Source organism: Loa loa (genome assembly GCF_000183805.2).
Source record: "Loa loa unplaced genomic scaffold supercont3.20, whole genome shotgun sequence".
Taxonomy (NCBI): domain Eukaryota; kingdom Metazoa; phylum Nematoda; class Chromadorea; order Rhabditida; family Onchocercidae; genus Loa; species Loa loa.
Genome location: NW_018108200.1, coordinates 93,243 through 114,503, shown reverse-complemented (window position 1 = coordinate 114,503; position 21,261 = coordinate 93,243). Strand labels below are relative to the sequence as shown.

At 32.5% G+C, this 21,261-nt stretch overlaps 5 protein-coding genes across 5 annotated transcripts; 4 read left to right on the top strand and 1 right to left on the bottom strand.

Moving 5' to 3' along the window:
- Window positions 1-803: 803 nt before the first annotated feature.
- On the bottom strand, window positions 804-3,122 carry LOAG_01568 (hypothetical protein). The gene is made up of 4 exons (XM_020445784.1): window positions 3,034-3,122; window positions 2,096-2,218; window positions 1,897-2,007; window positions 804-1,366 (listed from the first exon to the last, which is right to left on the bottom strand). Exons 1-4 carry the CDS (start codon window positions 3,058-3,060, stop codon window positions 1,217-1,219), a joined length of 411 nt encoding a protein of 136 aa, XP_020303796.1. The 5' UTR covers window positions 3,061-3,122; the 3' UTR covers window positions 804-1,216.
- Window positions 3,123-3,339: 217 nt separating this feature from the next.
- On the top strand, window positions 3,340-3,758 carry LOAG_01567 (hypothetical protein; the record flags this gene model as incomplete). Its single annotated transcript, XM_003137106.1, has 1 exon — window positions 3,340-3,758. A coding segment is annotated over exon 1 (315 nt), but the record flags the coding sequence as incomplete, so codon positions are not given.
- Window positions 3,759-5,964: 2,206 nt separating this feature from the next.
- On the top strand, window positions 5,965-7,617 carry LOAG_01566 (hypothetical protein; the record flags this gene model as incomplete). The annotated part of the gene is made up of 4 exons (XM_003137105.2): window positions 5,965-6,009; window positions 6,364-6,547; window positions 6,993-7,084; window positions 7,182-7,617. The coding sequence occupies 4 exons, from the start codon at window positions 5,965-5,967 to the stop codon at window positions 7,458-7,460; spliced, it is 600 nt and encodes a 199-aa protein (XP_003137153.1). The 3' UTR covers window positions 7,461-7,617.
- Window positions 7,618-8,506: 889 nt separating this feature from the next.
- Window positions 8,507-9,161, top strand: LOAG_01565 (hypothetical protein; the record flags this gene model as incomplete). The annotated part of the gene is made up of 3 exons (XM_003137104.1): window positions 8,507-8,588; window positions 8,729-8,780; window positions 8,975-9,161. 3 exons carry the CDS (start codon window positions 8,507-8,509, stop codon window positions 9,159-9,161), a joined length of 321 nt encoding a protein of 106 aa, XP_003137152.1.
- Window positions 9,162-13,132: 3,971 nt separating this feature from the next.
- On the top strand, window positions 13,133-20,332 carry LOAG_16796 (calponin OV9M). The gene is made up of 10 exons (XM_020449455.1): window positions 13,133-13,201; window positions 17,476-17,577; window positions 18,133-18,242; window positions 18,387-18,545; window positions 18,671-18,751; window positions 18,926-19,063; window positions 19,308-19,481; window positions 19,558-19,631; window positions 19,756-19,906; window positions 20,115-20,332. Exons 1-10 carry the CDS (start codon window positions 13,168-13,170, stop codon window positions 20,220-20,222), a joined length of 1,131 nt encoding a protein of 376 aa, XP_020307006.1. The 5' UTR covers window positions 13,133-13,167; the 3' UTR covers window positions 20,223-20,332.
- The last annotated feature ends 929 nt before the right edge of the window (window positions 20,333-21,261 follow it).

The window sequence follows — 21,261 nt, the reverse complement described above, 5'->3', positions numbered from 1 at the left end:
ATATCTGTGCCACAGCATCGCTTTCATTAAGCATAAAATAGGCAGGAATAAACAATCACAGAAGTTTAGGAAGTTCAAGGAAACCGCAACGAATATTATCAGAAGAAAGTAATAAGCAAAGTGAGGGGAACGTGGAGACAAAGATAAGGAAGTAAGCCTAAATTTTTTACAAAATCCTGGCTTTTTTATGATAAATCATATTAAACATGATCAAAACTACTGAAACGAAAAATTTAGCATATGAATCTTTCTGTGCAGTCCCGTCTCCATCCAGCAAGTAGAAGGATAAAAAAGCAGGGAAATTAGTTAACGGTAACTTAATAAAAACGGAGGAGATATAGTTAATACGATGAGAAATAAGAAAAGGATATACCATCGAATTAAAACCCTTAAAAACAACCAGTTTGAACTGGATTTCCTTTTTTCCTGCTCTCCATTTTCACCATTTTAGCGTAATGCAACACTAATGGCCATTAAACTAAGCGTCAGAATAAAGTCCAGATTTGAACCAGCATAAAAATACGGTAATTTGGTAATTTACATAAATAAAATTAAGTCAATATGCCCTAGTAGCGGAAAAGTGTATTGCATAAACAAATCACAAAAAAAAGAAAAAGATGAAATTCAAATTTATGCTAATATGACATGCTAGGAACTTTTGTAGTCTTAGTATAAATTCCTTTTGCCACTTGCCTTCATCTGCATTCCATCCATCATACGCTTAAGATTCCAATTTTTCAAAAAATTTTTTGCTGAAACAAACCTGCCTAAAAAAGCAACATAAATCGAGAAAATTAATAACTGCAGGGTACCCAGCGTGGAAAACAATGCAAGTATGCGGAAAACGAACACAGAATCTATGGGAAATGGCTCATAAATATTTTTAAAAGATTACGCAAAAGAACAAACTGAAAATGCTTAAAAATTTTTAAAACATTTTCTTCCAGAGTTTCGATGAGATGAGACCGTTGGTTTCGCAATCTTTGAAGAGCAGAAAAAATTTGTTCGTTGTTGTAAAGCATACGTCGCGAAAAAAATATTGAAAGTTGGCCAAGAAACGAAAAAATTATTACTATAAAAAAGGGAATAGATGTAATGCTAACGGTAAATGCTAGGAGAGGTAATATGTACACCCATGAGCAATGTGTGCCTTAAAAAAGTAGGTTGAGAATACATTTTACGATTCTGCTGTATGAATTAAATACTGGTCAAAATTTTAGTTCTTTGGGCAATCATTAGTATGTTCCATCGGTGCAAACTCCCATTTCTGTCGGCATAAGGGACACAGTGGATAAGCCACTTTTTGTGATTTTGTCCACTTTACGATACAATGCATATGGAACGCATGACGGCATATACCGATGGCCTGTAACCGAAGTCATAACAAAAGAATCTACTGCAGACAATAAAAACTGAGCTTATGAATATGAGCCTTGCATAAACTGGGTTTAAATGACATCACCACATAATATAAACGTAAAGTAAGAAAAGCTCAAGATATCTATTTCATTCCTATTTGTCTATTTTTTACAGAAACATTATTTTGCTTAATCTGTTGCTAGTGAGACGAATAAAAAAAATAAATAAATTAGAGCCAGGATAATTAGTTTATATGCCAAAAAACATCTATAATAATAAGTCAATGAACTAATATACCAGCATACTTTAGTGTGCCCCTATTAAAGAAAAACATAATCATAACCACAAACTTAGTACACTTCAAAACCAATCTAAATGGTAAACAATGGTAAATTATTACTATACACATGCAAGCTGTTCCGCATTAAAAGCCTAACCCAAAACTGATAAGAAGTAAAGCAGTGATTAATTTTACGTCAAATTCTAATGTAAAGGATTTTCAGTTGCTCCCTAAATAAAATAACAAACTGAACCAACAATAGGACATTCGTCGCCAGGCGTCTGACACGTAACGCAACAAGAGTCAAACGTTTCACGACAAATTCCACACGGCCCCTCACCAATACTCCATCGCCACTTCGCCGCCACCTTCAAAAAATATTTTTTGAAAAGTATGAAATGTTACATAATCATTTGTCTGCAAGGAAAAATTCATGAAAATAGAAGATATACTAACATTCCATTTACGAATGGAGAGTTTGAGACGTGTCTGAGTTGGTAACTTGTAAATCGAAGGCTTTTTCTTACCACATAATAATGATTCATCTTCTTTGGTTGTTAAATCATTATGACGTACACTCTGGAAAAATCTAAATATTTTGTGGATAAAAATTGATGTTGAAAAATTTCAAGTGCTTGTGTCCTTAATACAGAGTAGTATTGCTATCTTTTAATAAAAATTTCAAAGATTCAAGAATTGTTTATTCCTAAATTAAATCAAGTTCAGAATAAAGTGATAGGTCGCTAGTAATAATTTCACCGAATTAAGATTTTGAGGGCAAGTAAAGATAAGGAAAGTTCTCATCTATTCTACTCCTCTATTTCTGCACGAAGAAAATATGCATTGGGAATAAACAATGATATCTGTCCTAGTTCAGTTTTGTAATGCAACAGTGTTTCGCAGATAATAAGGACAGACAGGTTCTTCTTCGAGGCACTGCGCGTTTTTGCCTTTCACTGCACTACTCTTTTCGCCAATCAATAAACATGACAGTTTTTCTCAACAGTATTAGCAGTTGTACGGATCAAATAAAAGTAGCTTCAAGTTTTTTCTTGCTAAATCTTCAAAATGGCTCAGGTCACAGCGATTTATAAGACAAAACTAGTGATGAAGGTATATCTAAAATGTCTCCGCAAAGATAAATAGTATCAGCTGACTGATAGCAAAATATCTCCCTTGAATATTAGTTTTCTCCCTTTTTTATATATAAATGTTTCAAACATTTTATATAAACCGATAAAAGAAGATTTGATGTCTTCTATCCCAAGCAATACTGCCCTATTTCATATCTTAATCGACACTTATTGTTATATTTAGTTAGTTTTCGTAAAAAAAGAGAAGTAAAACCAGTATATTGTCATCATCACTATTCATAATACAGTGAAAGAACTTACTTTGCCTTTTTTGTGATTTATTCTCATCAAACACTTCCCAACACGAATGTATACAAAATATTCTCTCAGCTTTTTGGAAAATGCTGGAAAACATCAACCGCTTTACTAATTTTTTCTCAAAAAAAAATCAAACCTTCATAAATTAGCGGAACATAATACTGAATCCAATGGTAATTATGATTCTCATTCTCATTGTACAGAAAACAGACAACAAGCAGCAAAAGGCCATGCCCTCATTATGCGTTACGGATAATTTTATTGCTTTCCTTCAAAATGTTGTCCCTTCTCCGCAAATACATCATTTCATCCCATCACCTCCACTATCTCGTTAATACTTGTAATCCCATCCTGGCCCATAGTGCTAATTGTTGCGTAATGGCTTAAGCACGCTGATTTCAGATCAACCAAATGGCAGCATACGACGTATTGTTGTACTACTTGCTTAACGTAAGCTCAGCATTTTATCTTTCGGCAGTTCATAATGCTTTATACTTTGTATTGGATTGGCATACTGCTGTGTTGCATTTTTGGCATTACTGTTTGACATTCTGCTTCCTATTGTTCTGCACAGTGATAGGAACGCAACGATGGAGTAAACCATTACCAATCACCCCGTTCATACTACCGATCACTACACAAATCATTATCGTTCTACTTTCAAATCAGATACATTCACAAATACGCTCGGGTAGCTTATACTTATTAAGGCATGTTTCCTATTATAAGTTTACAAAGTGGAGAGATTTAATTTATTCTTCCGTAAAGGTTCGGGATTATGAGAGTGAAATTCCGTTTGAAAGATTTCTGAAACTCTGTGATTTCTATAACTAACCGTAGGGAATATTCTGGAAAATTTAAACATTATGAAACAACTCTCTAGTACAACTTTCAAGAAAGTCATACTTTGCAAAACCTTCCTAGCATCGTACATTTTCAGACTATTCGACTTCTTAACAACACTTACCGTAGCCAAATTCTCCAACTGTCTACTTGGATCTGATAGCAATCCCCCCATCAGCTTACTGGTATGTTTTTATTTTTACAAAACGTTGTAGTTAATGGTCACAATCACTGACATTTGGATAGTGAAATGCAGAAAAGTGATCATAAATTACCCAACTAATCACCTCTCGATTAGTTTTAGTTAAGTAAACCCGACATAAATCGCAACTTGGTGCGATATGGAAAGATAACTACGAAAATGAAGTTACTTGTAGCAAAAGATTCGTAGTAATCTTATAAAAGATACACAGACACACAGATAACCAAACGAATAATGCCAACAGATAGTTCAACAGAAATTATCAATCCATTTGACTTCTGTCAGTATAACTCAGTTGTATGAAAACCTTGGAGTCCTCAGTCACTCGAATCCCCGAGGATTACAGCCCTGATTCCCCGCCAGTAAATCCTCACCACAACCATCATCTTGAAACATAAAAATGAATCAAGGCATAAATCAACCGAAAGAACTTGACTATAAACTTCGGGTTGCGAACGTAAACAATCTTCGCTGTACAGACCCATTAATACAACTGTTTGGACGACAATTGCTGTGGACTTGAACGAGGAAGTGAGGAGAGCTTGGAGAATTCATGGGATTTTGTAATACGACAGGGTTTCGAGTTTCGGGACATGACCGAGGAGTGATATGCTTTCGAGGAGAAGGAAAGGTGGTTAGGGAAAACAGGAATAAAGATCGTTACATCTCGAGAAAGAGGCGTAGGGAAAGTTAAAAACTAAAATAGGGTGGAAGTTGTGGTCTTATCATCCGTGATAAATTCGGATGTGATGTAGGAGCAATGGTTGATAAGGCACCTACAGTTCCGATGCCTTGGGTATTCTTCAAATGAGGTTAATCTTTGTAGGTCGATCCCTTTGTATTTTCAACTGATGTAAATATGTCAAGCGATGTATTCAGTTGGGTAATTATTCAGTTGTAATATAGCGCCTAAAGAGTACTGATCTTACAATCTTCTCAAAATTCCATTAAATAAAGCCACATGATCCCATTTTATCAAAGCTGGACAGAATCTTGGATCAGCTTTAAGGTCCCACATCTTACCCTTCATTCACACCGTATCACCAAATATAACTTGTACTTCGTGCTTCGAGCTTAGAATAACATCATATCTTCAGTGAAATGGGTAGGATATATTTAAGAATCTATTTTTTTTTACTACGTACAATTTCCAATAATTTAACATTTTAATCTTACAGAAAGTCATTTCTTAATTGCATAAATCCTAAAATAAAGTGAAATCATCTGGCTTAGAATTGGCTTGCCGTATTTCTGTGGCTCTCGTTAGACCTACAAACGTAAGTACGAATAGTAGAAAAAAATAGGTAAATTGATAGGACGCGTAGTAACAAGGAAAGAAAAAATCTGATTCAAGACATACTCTTTCAGATAGTTTTGTTCCTCTTCGGTCAGTAAAATTATTTAGTAATAAAATTCTCAGTCTATCTATTGAAAGTTACAGACAGTCACCGCTGCACTTATCTTCTTACTTACAGTTGCATTCATCCCACTGCTGCTTGCTGGAACAGTACTGTGATTCCCCGGTCTCCTCGTTCCATTTCTACACATTATTCGAAACCTTGATTATTCCGCGAATGTGAGGTGCTATAGATTACTTCGTAGCATAGATCCTTCAGTGTAATATTGTTCGTATACATTGGCCATGGATATGATTGATGAATAGTGCTTTATGCTTATTGAAGATACTGACTATTGTCAGAGATTGATGTACTCACAGATGACTCGTAGTAACTTTTTAAAAGTTTTTCAACTTTTTAAAAGCATCATTGAAGTCACTTCCAGTAAATATTTCCGCCAGTGTTACAGATAAATTTGAACATGAAAATATAATGAGGGTAATTAATAGCATATTAATGAAGGGGATAGATTCTGACTGACTAGTCGGAATAATGTTTGGTAAAGGATTCCGGTTATTCAGTTACGGAACCGTAAGGGTAGGAGAAGGAAGGATGTAAACGATATTGCATCATTTAACGCGACTGCTTAGGTAACCTGTCTATCGGTTTGTTTTTCAGATATAAAAATATACACATCGTTGTGAATTATGAAATTTCCTGAGCTTTTCCAAAGAATTCGGCATAACCATAATTAGGAAGTAAAACAAATGTATGTGCTCATTCAAATGGTACTTTGTAGGAATGAATGACAGAACTTTTGTTGATTAAGATGAGAAGTTAGTGAATGGCATGGATTTTATAATTCTTTTAATATCACCAATGATCTCGAAGTAATAATGAGATCTTTCTCGAGAATCTACTTTTCCTGGTTCAAAAAGTGAAAATTTTTAGATCCCGATTGCATTTGGTGGGTCATTGAGCTGGTTGGAATTTAGTCTGATCGAATATGAAGCCATTTCACTCATTCTTGCACCCATTTTAGCCATTTTACAAGGTCTTCAAGTGTTGCAAGTACAAAAGTGTTATCATACTCTTAATACCAGTCAACCAGAAACATTCATCCTCCACTTTACAGGTAAAGTGATAACAAAAAATTCAGTAAAGTGATAATACGAAAATTTAACTTCTAGGCAACAAGTGATGGTAGACGCATTGCTGCATTACAGCTAAGGATAGCACCAACTAACTGATGATCCTTTTACCTTAGGCTGTAAATTGCTTATCTGTACTATGTTAAGATCTGAAATGTTGAAATGATACTGTGATAATACATTGATCATCTGTACTGGAGACACTGCTGCACTAGTTTCTGTATGATGCACTTAATGAGTTGGAATCATAATTGGCCACGTCACTCGCCTTCTCTTTTTTAGTAGAAATTATTTCACGATTTATCAGATTTTAGGTTATTCCATCAAATTTCTTTTCCTGCAAAATTTACGTCTCATTTAGCAAAAAACTTGGCGTTTAAATACAGCACACTTCAATACTTTAATCATAAAATTCTGACTTTTTTTCAGGCTTGACAGCGCTTGGTCTATCAGTTCCAGCATTTCACAGCTGGATCAATTCGACGATCTCAGCTGATGCTTCATGGGAATCCATCGATTACGTAAGACTATTTCTGAACGATTTCTTGATTGATCAGACCTTAAAAGAAGTTAATTTTCCTGTCGTTTATTATTTGCTTATGAGTTTCTCTTTTTCAGTTATTAATTGGCATATCCATAATGTTCATGCCTTATTATAAATACTCCGAAATGTGGCTGCAGCTTAATCTAACAGCTTATGATTTTATGGTTTTGGAACAAGCCAAATTTTGGGCTGCAAGTATCGGGCAGTGGTTCGTGCAAAATATGGCGCACGCAACGGTGTTTGCTCTTACTGGGAAAATTGTGATGCTGGGCGCTTTGGTGCGATATTTCACTGAAATTAAACGTCTGCAAAGGACTGATTACAATGATCTTTCACCAGCACTATTTAATTAATAACTTATATACATTTATGCCTTTTCGACTTTTATAAATTTCATCCGCAAATGTCAATTGTATTTACGGTTCGACTTTGGTCTTCGAACCAAATTTTTCCACCGTAGCCCAGGCATATAATTGTATATAACATTGTTATGTCTCTATGAAAGTGTCGTAGAACAATTCCGTTAAGTCAAATTTCAAAAGTTCTAGACGGATAGTATTAAAAATTTGATCAAAACAAGCTTTGCAGAATCACTCTTCTATTCCCTCATTACTGGCTTAATATGACAATTAAATCGAAAATATTTGTTTTTCGAAAATGGCAAAATTTATTCAAGAAATTGGACTTCGTTCTTCCAAAGTCGTAATCTAATCATGTGAACTTTCTTAATTTCATCCTGTACTTCCAGGACAATTTCTAGCTCAGCTTTATAAGAAGTGAATTTCCTAAAATGAGTAAATTTTAAAAATTTTTGGAGATTTTGAGTGCTACTGATTGTAAAAGTTTGATTTTATCGATACTTTAAATCTCCTAGTGAGAGCGATGGTCGTGTACCAATAAGAACGACACGTCATAATTGATATTTTATGGTTATGCAATCGAATTCCCTTATCTTTACCTTATTTCGCCGGACATTTCATTCATTCCATCTAGAATCATTTTTCTCTTATAATTTATCCTTTAATTTCACATCGCATTTGCTTTTTTTTCCTATTTTCGCGTAACTGATTAAGTAATAATTATCTAAGAATGATAAATTTGAAGTGTAAGAAATGATTTATAACGGATAATTTAAATTGGTGCTGTTCAATTGGGAAGAATGACGTGGGATTTCAATTAAAGACGTTTACTCCGAGAAGGAAGTTATTAAAAATTAGAATTGGAAGTAATACCAAATTTTTGCGAGCTGCCTGTTAAATGATTTCAAATTGAAGTAGCATCACCCGAGCTAACTAAAAAATATTTTCTTCATTTCACAACTCCGCTAACCTGCCCTCTGCGCCTTAACACGAACAGTTGGGCTTTGAGCTGATACAAAGTTTGAAGGAGAAGAAGTGTAATGTTGAATGTGGATGTTGTGTATCTGCAGTACATGGTTCATATGCATGTTGATATTGATATTGAAAGGAGGAAGGGCTTCGGTTAGCTTCCACGGGTAGATATCCAAAAAAAAGATTAGCCAACACAGTTGTTTCTGGTAGATGGTGGTGGATTCGAAGAAGCACGGCATCTAGTGAGGTATAGCCTGAGTTCGAGCCGAGCTATTAGGACATTAGCACAGACCGTGAATGTGAAATTGTGGGCGAGAATCAATGGGAAGCATCTATTATTGGGTTTGAATACCTTCAGGGCAAATTTTAAATACGCACAGATGGAGAAAGAACAAACACAGATTAACAGACACACACATACATACACATACACCAACGCTAAAGTGCTATACTTCGGATACGATAAGGCTTCTTAAATTTTCTGCATACACTTCGAGTTACGACGGAGTTGAAAGAGAATGATATCAATCGTTCAGGATTTCTATCTGTGCATCCACTCATCCATCAGTATCAGCATGTCTGTCTCTCTGTATGACCCTCAAATTGGCTATCTATCTATCAGTTGGTCTAGGTGATTCTCTGGATCTTAAGTCAAATATGCTAGCTGATAGTAATGGCAACACAACAGCAACTGTGGTAGCAGTAGTAGAAATGTTAGTGTGAAAGTTGGAGCTGCACGAACATCGGGAAGTTTTATAATGTGTCTCTGGTCGACATTCTTCAGTTATTATTAAGGATGTCCTCCTTTTCCACATCGTTATCATTCCAACATTCTTCATTTCTTACCTGTACAAACTCATAAAAGCATCATCCGTAGTGGTATTTTCTCTCATTTCATAAAGGAAAAGGTGACTGGATCAGAAATGTAGCAGATTAAAGGTGTTAAGTCCATTTTAAAGTCAACTTGTCATTTACATAAACTATTAAGTGATTAGATCAGGATCCCGACATCTCACCGCTCATCTCTCAGGCTGGAAGATAAGTATTACTATGAACTATATATATCATCGTTTAGCCTATGATTCCTTGTAGAAATGAATTATTTTTCAACTATCAAAGCACTTCCTTAACTTCGTCCATCAGTTATTGCTAAATTTTTTAACATCATCTTCATAACAAAAATATTATTTCTCTGTGAATCATTTCATCAACAACGATAGCAAAACAGCTATATTTCTTAATGGTATACATATTGTGGACGATAACGCTAACCATTTCATATACAATTAAATTCTGCTAAAATTTTTTGCAACTAAAGTTAAATTTATCGAAATTCAAGCTTTCAAAATCTTAATATTTGCATAATTTGTTGGTAGGCCATATTTTTTGCATCATTTCTAATAATTAGCTGTAATTAGTGGATCAGACAGTATGGCCACTTTCGAAAATGGTATGCGCTGATGTTTAATAGTTATCGAAGGGAAAGCATTAAAGGCATTCTAGTTTCATCCATTGCAGCTAATTTAACAGTTTTTTTGTTCAAAATTCAAATTTGCTTCAATCTGTACTGTCCACTCTCCTACTCGGTCAGCAGTTCTCCCTCATTTATTAATTTATTTGTCCATTTGTTTATTGATATATTTATCAAATCATTGTGCAAACACTATTCAATAATGTAAGCATTTTCAATTATTCTTGACAAAATGCAGAGACAGTTTTTTCAATAGACAGTTTTCCATCGCATTTATGAAAATTTTATAATTCAGGTGAAAACTAACTTCAATTTTCTCCCCGAACTTCTTTTTGTGTCTTTTTTTGGCCTGTGAGTATTTATTTGAAAGTGTTTAATACTAGACAAAAACTTTTCTTTTTCTTTACATTTCTTAACCATTCATTTGACACCATATTATAATATGTTTATTTATTGACAAATATATTATAATTTTCTATAAAATTTTTGTACATATTTATAAATAGTAGCAATTAACGAATAGTATTATTAGGTAAATGAAATTTATTCCGAGATGACATCTACGAAATGCTTTTGTAGTAAATTCAGCATTATATTATTTTCCTCCAAAAATGAATACTTTAACATTGTAACTTGCTCAAACCTTACTATTAATTCAAATTTATCGTCCAAGCGATTAAAATTAAAACATTCTTTACATTAAGCCGAAACGGATTTTTGATTGAAAATTCATTTAAACAATCAATTTCTTCATCAGTCTTTTACATAAAAGTAAACGAACAGTTGTGCTATTTTAATTTTCCAAAAGATTTTCGGAATTAATGGCTTAAAGGAGTGCAACTAAATAAAACAGAACTTCGATCTCATCTCTTTATTCAATCTTTAATGCACAACTCATGCAAGGTTTTTCACATCTTTCGACGAATATTTCTTTTATGCGATGAATTAGTTTTTAATTGCTGAGTATAGGTTAGAGAAAAAAGTTAATTTTAAATGAATCAAAAATAGGCGCAATATCTAAAACACAGTATTGTTTTAACTTCCTGAAAAGTTGTGTTAATCGATGCCTGTTTAGTTTTCACGTTTGATCTTTAATTTCCTCATTACTTAACAACGCTTTTGTCATTTATTTCATTTTAATTTCAACTTGCACTGTACGGTTCCACTTTGTAGAAGTATGTAATATGAGTTTTTTATGCCCAAAAAGTGTGTTCAAGTTAGTTCGGTTGCCAGCCAAGTTTGTTTAACAGTGTTTCTCATCTCTATTTCAAACAAATCTTACTTATCCAATCTTCTTTTCCTTCTTCAAGTTGATTGACTTTCCTGATTGCTGTTCAGTCTTATTCCTTCTTTTTTCTACCAACATAGCCGTAAAGCTAATAACAAATTTTCAGCACACCTCTTCTATTATACTATTCATCATCCATTCTGAAGTCTTTTTCGCAAGAAAAATGATGATTATCACTTGAGGATTTTAACAGATGTTTTCGACTAAACCCTTTCTCGCCCACTTGTATATTACTTCATTTTTGCAAACTCAAGACTATTTCAACTGAATCCATTGATAGCAATCGGTTATGTCGGCTTGATGCTATGTCAGTATTATTGCAGTTTATCAGGCCTCGCAGAAAGATGTCGCTAAATGCAACCTGTTTTGAGAAATTCCCGTTGTTTCAATGGACACAATCTTCGGTTGCATACATATTTTGTTTGCTGAATAGGCATTTATCATACAACCAAATGTTCTATCATTATTGCATATCATTATCACCTTATCATCTTTTGATTTGTTTTAGCCGTAAACAGTCAGCTCAAGAAAAAATCTTTATGACTGCAATTTTTTTCAAAATCAGTAATGAATTTTCTTTTGCGCGGTACATAAAAACAAGTTTTTGTTACTTTAAACAAATTAATCTATCTTACTACTTTCATTTAACTTTTACACAGTAAAGGACAATTCCTAGGATTAATTACAATTAAGCAAATTGTGGTTGACGGAAAATGACATAGTAGAATTCTAAATGATGAGTCACTTATCAATTCAGTTTGAGTTCTTCCTCCAAGTAAAATCTAAACGGAAATGTTGTATGCAATTTTGCATATATATAATATATTATAATATATATCTTTTAGGTGTACAACAAAATAAGTAGGGAATAATTTGAAAAGAAATAATAACCACAACTGATTGAAAATAAAAAATATATCTGGCGTTTATTGTAATTAATTTTTTCCATTGATTAATTAGATATTCAGAAGCAGTAAGCATAGGAATCCTTGAAATTCACCTTTACAAATTGCTTAGGTACACTTGCTGAAAATGGTACATTTATTTGATCAATTCAAGGAATGGTGGCGTTGTTTGCTATTCTTTCTAAATAGATCGTTTCCCAAATTTAAAAGCTTCCAAACGTTGCAAAAAAAGGAAAATCTCGAGAAATAACTTCTTTCCAACAATTTCGAAATTGTTTTATCGTCTATTCTTTTATTTTCTCATTGCAAAAATGGGAAGAGAGACATTGAGCAGAAAATAAGTAAAAAGAGATGAGAAAAAAACAAAAGGGAATACAATCGAAATCCAAATTATTTTGAAAATTGAATTACTTCATTTAATGATGACTTCATTTTGTTAACTGTTAGTGTTGTAGAATCTCTGATAAGAGTAGACACAAGTAAATTTTGAGGAAAACTAAGTAAAAGGAAAGTTTGAAAATTTACTTGATGTGTATTTATTGAGACACTGCATAAAGTTTCCCCAGATCAAAAGAGTCCAAAAATTTAAGCATATAGCGCCTTTTCAATCCCAGCTTACTATGCCATTGCTAAACCTTTTTGTTTAATTTACCTGGTGACTAAGTTTCCGATGGTTGAACTCTCCAAAGTACAGAAAGATACGGTGAATGTAAACAAGGATTGTATTGTCTGTTTGGTACCATATCATTAGAACAAAAAGATCGAATCTGAAAAGGGGTTGTAGAGTGAAAGAAGTACTTCAGAATTGCAGGTTGCATTTAAATACACAAATAAATTCATTCACATTAATTCCCGGTAACTTTATCTTCTTTAAAAACAAATTTTAATCAAATGAATTAACTCTGGTCATTATAGATGGTCCTGAACGCAGGTTTTCAAGCAAATTGTTAAAATTTCATGTGTAAAATGTATTATTTGATGTTTTCTGTCGTACTAACATAAATTTCCGTGATACATGAACAGTTTATTATTCAGATTACAGGTGATATATTCATAACCAATAGAATGCCTGCCCCAGTTGCTCCGGAGCAAGCTCAAGGTTGGTTTAATTAAAACTTTAATAAGTATTCGAGCTATTTGAAATGATACGGCAATGGAATGCAAGGCAAATTGTAATATTTTCAACTGAAATATATTTAAATAATCTGAATGCTCCATATAATGAGGTAGACTTGCTAGCCACTATATGCAACCGATCAAGGTAGCACAAAAAAAAAAACTAGATGACAACATGAATTAGCCCTTGCTTCTTCAAGCATTCCTATCTTTCTAACATTTCTTCATGACATCTGGACAATTTGCTCCTTATATCCTTATCAGAAATGGAATGGATATAGGAGGAAGCAAGTTCTTTTTCCATCTCATTGCACTAAACAAACTTTATTTGACAAACTTCCGAAACATATATAAATTCAATTTCTATCATTGGATTACGCTTAATTTCACATCGAAATTAACTTTTCTAAATATTTAGTGGTGTAAATTTACAACAAAGTTTTCTCAACAGGTAATTCGATATGCATTCTTGTCTATAAAACTTTCATTTAATATATTTGTTCCTTTACACATTTGTTTATAAATTATTAAACTTTATCACTTTTTATTTGATAATCACTCTGGAAAACCAAACATTCATTTTCTAATTCTTTTTGCTTAAATTTATTGCAAACGATTACTCAAAAAGGATATGATGACAATTAAAAGCATTGACATTACGGCAACCATATGTGGTTAATTGTAAAAAAAAAAAAAAAAAAAGGATTTCCGATTCATGTTTTAAAGTTTCCAGAATTTTCTGTGTATAATTTTTAAATTGCTGCAAGTTAACGTATTCAAGAAAATCTGCCTCTCTGTTAACAAAAGAATTTAAAATTCTCATTGTTCTTGTATAAAAAGATTTTTAGAGAAAGAAATTTTTAACAAAAGAATGAGTAATACTTCCGACGTTGTTCCTTTCGAAAAGGAATGGATTTTTGACAGATCATAAAAATTTGGGGACAAACAAATGGACGGTTGGTCAGACAAACATACACATTGTGATGATAATGATGACGATGTGAACGAATTGTTGACATAATACCATCCATCGTGTAGCAGCTAGAAGCACATCGATGCTTTTCCACTATAACTTATACGGTTTGAGCTAACCCCAATGATCCTGATTATGACTATGAAAGTGAATCATTATGCTGAATTTACTTTTTTTCGAGTATTCCTATCTGCTTAACACAGTACTGAATTCTGTTTTATAACAAATGGATATTACTTCTGCTTCTGTCATCATTCACTCATTGGCTAATATAAATGAGATGTTTCCGAAATTTCAAGCTTATTAAAAATGCGAATTTTTCTTATTCATTATTGCTTTTATTCGCGCATCTTTTCGCAAGATATTATTGAAGTTGAAGTAGAGAGGTCAGAATAATTTTTAAATTACTTAAATTCAAATGTCCTCATATTAAAAGGGAATAAGCATGCCACATGTACAGCATAAAGGCCACTTTCTTTCGAAATCAGGAATATGTGAACAACGATCACACAAAGGTTACAAAACTATTGTAACAAGTGACTTCAATGATAGAGATCAATGGTATCTGGAAACTGATGAAAAGTATGACGTATCTACTCTACCGGCTGTTATTCCAGGAGAATCAATATTAAAACCAGATAATTTATATCATATCCCACGAAATTATACGATACTTCCTACTTACTATTATCCCACCAGTCATCCAGGCGCATCTAATTACCCGGTTAGACCACAAGATGTAAGCTATCGAGATGGAGGAGAAACGAAAGCTTGTGAATCTTTGATTATAGGAATAAGACAAGAACGACATCAGCTAGATGCTAATTCCAGACACGATTCTCACAATAATATGACTGGAAATAATTATAACGTCGCAGAGGAATGGAAGAAAAATTCGAATATCTCTAATGCATCATATTCGATGCTTGGATTCGTCAAAGGGATATCTGAAGATCACCCAAATAATTGTTCCGATGGTTCTGATGCTGAACATAGTTCACTGATGCAAACAAAACCACAGATCGACGTACGAAAGGAATCGCATCTCTATTGTCAAAGCGAACCAGAGATAGAAAACAAACAACAAACGGGGCATCAGAAATTTCGAGATGCTTCCAGTAATGAAATATGTGATGAAAATTTGAAATATCGATTCTGTCAACTTCAAAAATCTATTCCATCGAAGGAATTTCCAAGTGATATGAACGATGAAAAACTGATAAGAGAAACAGGAATTGGAGGAAGAAGAAGAAGCATATCACTGATAAAAAGCTCAAAAGCATATTTTCAGCCAATAGAGCACTTGCAAAACGATTCACAAAAACAGGAAAGGCTTAAACTTGATTCGAAACTTTTAGAAGAAGTTGAAAGCAACGATAATAAAATTGGTGTCATCCGTGAGTTGTTTCAAGAAAGCAGTAATGGCAAAAAAAACACTGAAAATAATTGTCACCGACAGCAATTGTTGCATCAATATCCTGCTCAACAGCGAAGAAAGAAAGAAGAAGAGTTCATTAATTCATTAGTGGTACAAAGGAGATCTTACACTGTACCGCTTTCTCCATTCGCTTTGTCCTCTTTGATGGAAAAACAGTTCGAAATACCAGATGACAGCGGTGGGCAAATGAATGGTCATGAAGTGGTCCTTTCAACCGATGTTATTCCTATCAGTGAAGAAAATATTCGACAGAGTAATTTGAAAATTGGTTAAGTTCCTAATGTTTAGAATTTTAAAATAATTTTTTAGTAATTTCCATCCTAAATCCAACATTTATTTCTTTGTATATTACATTTGATATTGCAGTCGATGTTTAAACTGCGAATTTTGTATTCTTTTAAAAAGTCAGATTTAGGAAAATTCAACATTTCAAAAGAATACAAGATTTGCAGTTTAAACATTTCAGATCATTTCTTTCTAAACTGCGTTTTATAATGAGGAGTTATGGGCTAATGGTCAGTTTCTGTTGAGCTTACGTAAATTTCAACTATCAAATATCTGATTTAACCAGCAAAAAGTACGAACTTTAGCTGCTTGAAAACTTCTTTAAATTCTATTAATTTTTCTATTTAAATTTTTTTCAAAAGTCATTGAGATAACCTTAAATAATAACGGCAACAGAACCACCGACTATATTTTATAGTGTGCGAACGAGTAAAAATGATAAGTTAATTCTTGCAGGTAAGCATATTTCTTCATTTATATGTGTATGTTTGAAGATTTCTAGTAAAATTTTAAATTTATAGTAAAAAAAAATTTAATTTCCATAAGCGTAACTGAAAAAAGGAAATAGTTTTAATTTCGTGTCGTTTGGGTATTACATTTTGACGATAAAAGTGGTACTAATGTGCTAAAAATTTTTGTGAATAAATCTTCTGATCATTTCAATATCAATTATTCAAAATGATATAATTGAATTACAAAGCAAACCAATCATTGTACACAACTCTTTTTGTCTTCCAGGTGACCTGGATAATTAAAAATAATATTTAAGAGTAATAATAATAGCAATGTACAGTTGTCCTTCTTCAAATAGCAATGTCATTTTTTAAATACAGTATTAAACTGAATACTGTATTCATAGTATAAAATATTCTTAATGTTTACATATCCTAGCTATCCAATTTTAAACAGCATCTAACATTCATTTATTAATAAATATGAGATAAAATCACTAGTTAAACTATTCTTTCTTTAAATTTACATTTTTTTTTTTTTTGATATGTAAATTTATCAAAAAAAGTGCAACATTAATTATTAATTTTCTGGTAATACTAATTATGACGGTTGACAGAAACTGGAAAAAAAAGATGATGAAGAAGGTATAACAATATCAAATGATTTTTTTACTCATATCCAACTTTCTACATTATATCATCTTTGCTTTGTCACATTTTTCTTTTCTTACTAATTAAACTATTTTTAAAGAGAAAAAAAAAATGGAATTTTTATATGTAACAATTAAGTGGCCATTTATGTTTTTGTTCATTGCTTTGTATTCCTTGTCTTCTCCATTTTAACTACCTAATTTGCATTTTTGGCATTAAATCCGTAGAAAAAAAAAAGAAACTAAGTGGTGGAATTATATCTCTAAATTGTAGGATCTTAGCTATACATATATAAGCACCTATGAGTTCTCCTGAATTTCAGCATAATGTGCAAGCAAATCATTATTTAGAAAGTTTCTCTTTCAACTTCCTCTTTTAGACAATGAGAATTTTTGGTAAAAATACACTCTGAAGAAAAATGAAATACTTCTTTTTAATATGTATAAGTATTATTGCAGATGAAGCACAGCCGAATGCAACAATGGAAACTCGGGTTGCAGGACAAGGACAACCCAAAAGAGTTGGCAGATGGACATTGGCTCAATTGCGTCAAACTGATGGTCATTTATCTCTTCTCAATAAATTTAACTTAATAATTTACCATGATTCAACGTCTTTTAGTTATCCACGCAATGGAAGATGTTATTGAACATAGACGAGCAACTGTCTCTTTCAGTGACTTCTTCTGACTATATTATCCTTATTCCATTTAATGGTACAAGATAGATATAATAATTGGTTCTTTCAATTATATACTCTCAAATGTTTACTGATTTATGAATGTTTGTTTAAACATAACATTAACACTACCTGTATCCGAAACATCCGTACTTTTTGGATCTTAAATTTGTTATGTTTATGAATCATCATTTGTCACATCCTTCATTAGCATAATATTTATGCATGCTACTATTGTTTATCAACGAACCAAGTAATGATTTAAATTATGAAGAATAGAATTTTGATTTCAGTTTGATATTTTTTAGATATGCCAATTTAAATATGTATATTATTAATTAGTTGTTAGTTATTTTCTACAGTTATATTAAAAAAAAAAAACAGTACTATTCAGATTTTTTTTGGATTAACTGTTAGATTTTAAAACGATTTTTTAGGTATTATTCCATCGCAAGCTGGATGGAACAAAGGCGACTCGCAAAAGTTAATGACCAATTTCGGCACACCACGAAATACTCAAACTAGAGTGAAATCCGAAAATCTTGCGGTATGTTTTTCTTATTTGATTTCGAATGTTAAAATTACAATGATTGAAAGAATCGTGAATCAGATTTTTGAAATTTTTTTTTTTTGAGAACTAAATGAAAGAACTTTTTTTAAAAATATATTCCAAAATAAAATTTATTTGCAGGAAATACCGGAGGAAATTTTGATGAAAACTCACGGCGAGGTACGTTTACAATCTGGTACAAATAAATTCGATTCACAGCGAGGTATGACTGGTTTTGGTACCGGTCGTGACGTTTGCCGAGAAGGTGTTCATGTCAATCAGGCACCTTCAGATCTACAGGTTTGTTCATCTTTTTTCTTCCGCTTATTTTTTTATACACTTAGTTTCATACTCTCTTCACTGTTTTTTAATGTGATGAGAGTTCGTTAAATTCAAATTAAATTATCTCAAATTCAAAAATTCAGCCGCTTGAAGAAGAAAAAATTCGTCTGAGCGATGGTATCGTTCGTTTGCAAGCCGGTACTAACAAATATGATTCACAGAAGGTAACTCATTTAATAAAAATTTGCCTGAAACATGAAAAGATTGTTCTCTTCAGGAATTGTTTTCAACAAATGTAAACAGTTAATTCTTATTTATTATAACTTTTTTTTGGCTAGTAATAACATTTCTCTTTTTTCATTTTATTCATTCATTTTTTAAAGTACTAATATTTGTAGGGCATGACTGGTTTTGGTACAGCTCGACGTGAAACGACAAAAATGAAAGACTCCAGACATCCTGAATACGATCATGAACATCCCGATCAATCTGAAATCCCACTTCAAGCTGGTACTAACAAGTTTGCTTCACAGAAGGTAATTTTTTATTATTCTTCTCTGAAACAGGAGAATAAGCGCTTTTAGCACTAATGATAAGCTGAATGCATTTGCACAATTACAGTAAATGATATTTCAAAATTGGGTACATAGCCTGATCATGGGATTTTGAAATGCCATAAAGTTCTTCAGTAATAAAAGAGATTGATATTTTACCATCAAACTTTGAGAAAGTGTTTTTTTCCACACTGAAAAGTTGAAAATTACGATCAGTGATTTTTAGGGAATGATCGGATTTGGTACGTCGCGACGTGAAACGACAAAAATTCAAGATTCGGCTCATCCTGAATACGATCCGGAAAGTAGTATCGATTCCACCACAATCCCCAGCCAGATGGGTAGCAACAAATATGCTTCTCAGAAGGGTATGACTGGTTTCGGTCAACCACGCTGGGAGGTATTTCATTTTCCTGTAATTTATTTGCTTACAAATTATTTGACGAAACATTTTGAAATAACTAGAAAAATTCTAGGTCTTGGATCCTTCGATCTCATGGCAGAATCGCAAAAGTCAAGGAATGGTTCGTTTACAATCGGGTACAAACCGGTAAGTTTACAATTGAGGATTTTTAGAACAGTTTAGCTGATTTAGAGTTACCAAATAAATTGGAAATTATTTTTATTGCTGAAAAGGAAGATCAAGTCAAAAACATTCAGTTTTATTTTCTTAGCTTTGCATCTCAACAAGGTATGACCGGTTTCGGTACACCACGTAATACCACTTATGAAGCAGAAGCTGGTGAATTGCCTTATGAGGATATGAAGAAGTCAGAAACAGTAATTCCATCGCAAGCAGGTTGGAACAGAGGTGATTCTCAGAAGGTAAATTTGCTTGAATAAAATTAAATTCATATGCCAGTGAAATAGAACATCAATTCTACAAAAGAATTTTTAAAATTCATCGTTGATCTTGAACTGCATGTAAATCATTTCTGAGTTTTATATGACACTTTGGAAGAATTGTAAACACAAATAAATGATTTTATATATCTTTTGCTTGGTTTCTTATAATAACTTTGATTTGTTCTAGGGTATGACTGGATTTGGTGCACCACGTGACGTAAAGGGCAAACATCTGAAACGTATCTGGGAACTGGAATATCCGGAAGAAGCAGAGGCTTCCCTCGACCGACTTTAGATTTCAACTTTTCTCTCACTCTCGGAATTCCCTATCCAGTGCCGTTTCTTGTTTTACAATCCACCAGATCTAAAAATGCATTTATCAATCACATTTTGTTTGGAAATGGGATAAGTCAATTACTGATTTATTCTTGAATTCTTATGTCTACAGTATCGGGCATTATTTTTGCTATCCCATCCCTTTTATCTTCTTTATTGAATTTTTAATTCCAAATTTGATATCGTTTAATTCAAATGACAATATGTCATTGATAAGGCATTTCAACAATACCGGGACTATATGAAATTTTAACTTTTCAAAAAAAAAAATTATTCCTACCAATAAAAATATGCTAACTGCCAAAGATGTTTAACTTTTCAGTTCTTCGAAACTTACATGACAATAAATTTGCGTTTTATGAGAGTTACGCTTTTAATTTCATTCCTTTTTATGGATGATTTATACTATTTTTTTTCAATGAATTGATTTGAACCAATCAAGTAATTAATTAATCAATGAAATTCCTTTAATATTCCTTGTGTGACGGACAATATATGTAACCATCCTTTATTCTATCATAGAAAAAATTCGTAGGATTTAACTTTTACTCCCGGAAAATTGTACATTTGAATGTACTTTATAATAATGATTTTATCATGATTTCGCTTTGTTTGTTGATGATAATATGATATGATATGATATGGATGTATGTCACCTTTAAATGTGTGTCTGTTTTTTGAATAAGAAATCCTCTATTTCTACAAGAAAGCTGCCTTAATATTGCTGCTATAATTTGCATTGTTTTTAATTCGTATGCCCAATTCAAGCAATGCGATATTATTAATATAATTATTGTCGCTGCTGCTATTATTGCGATTTATATTATTAGAACAGACTTTAAATGCTTATATTTATACCATTCATGCGATATTTTCAATAGTTTGACAGAAAAGAAATCACTGAATTTGTTGTGACATGTGGAAAATTCAGCAATATCTTATCTCATTCGTATGCAATCATGCTTGTTAGGAATTCTTTTTTTTTTTTTAANCAACAT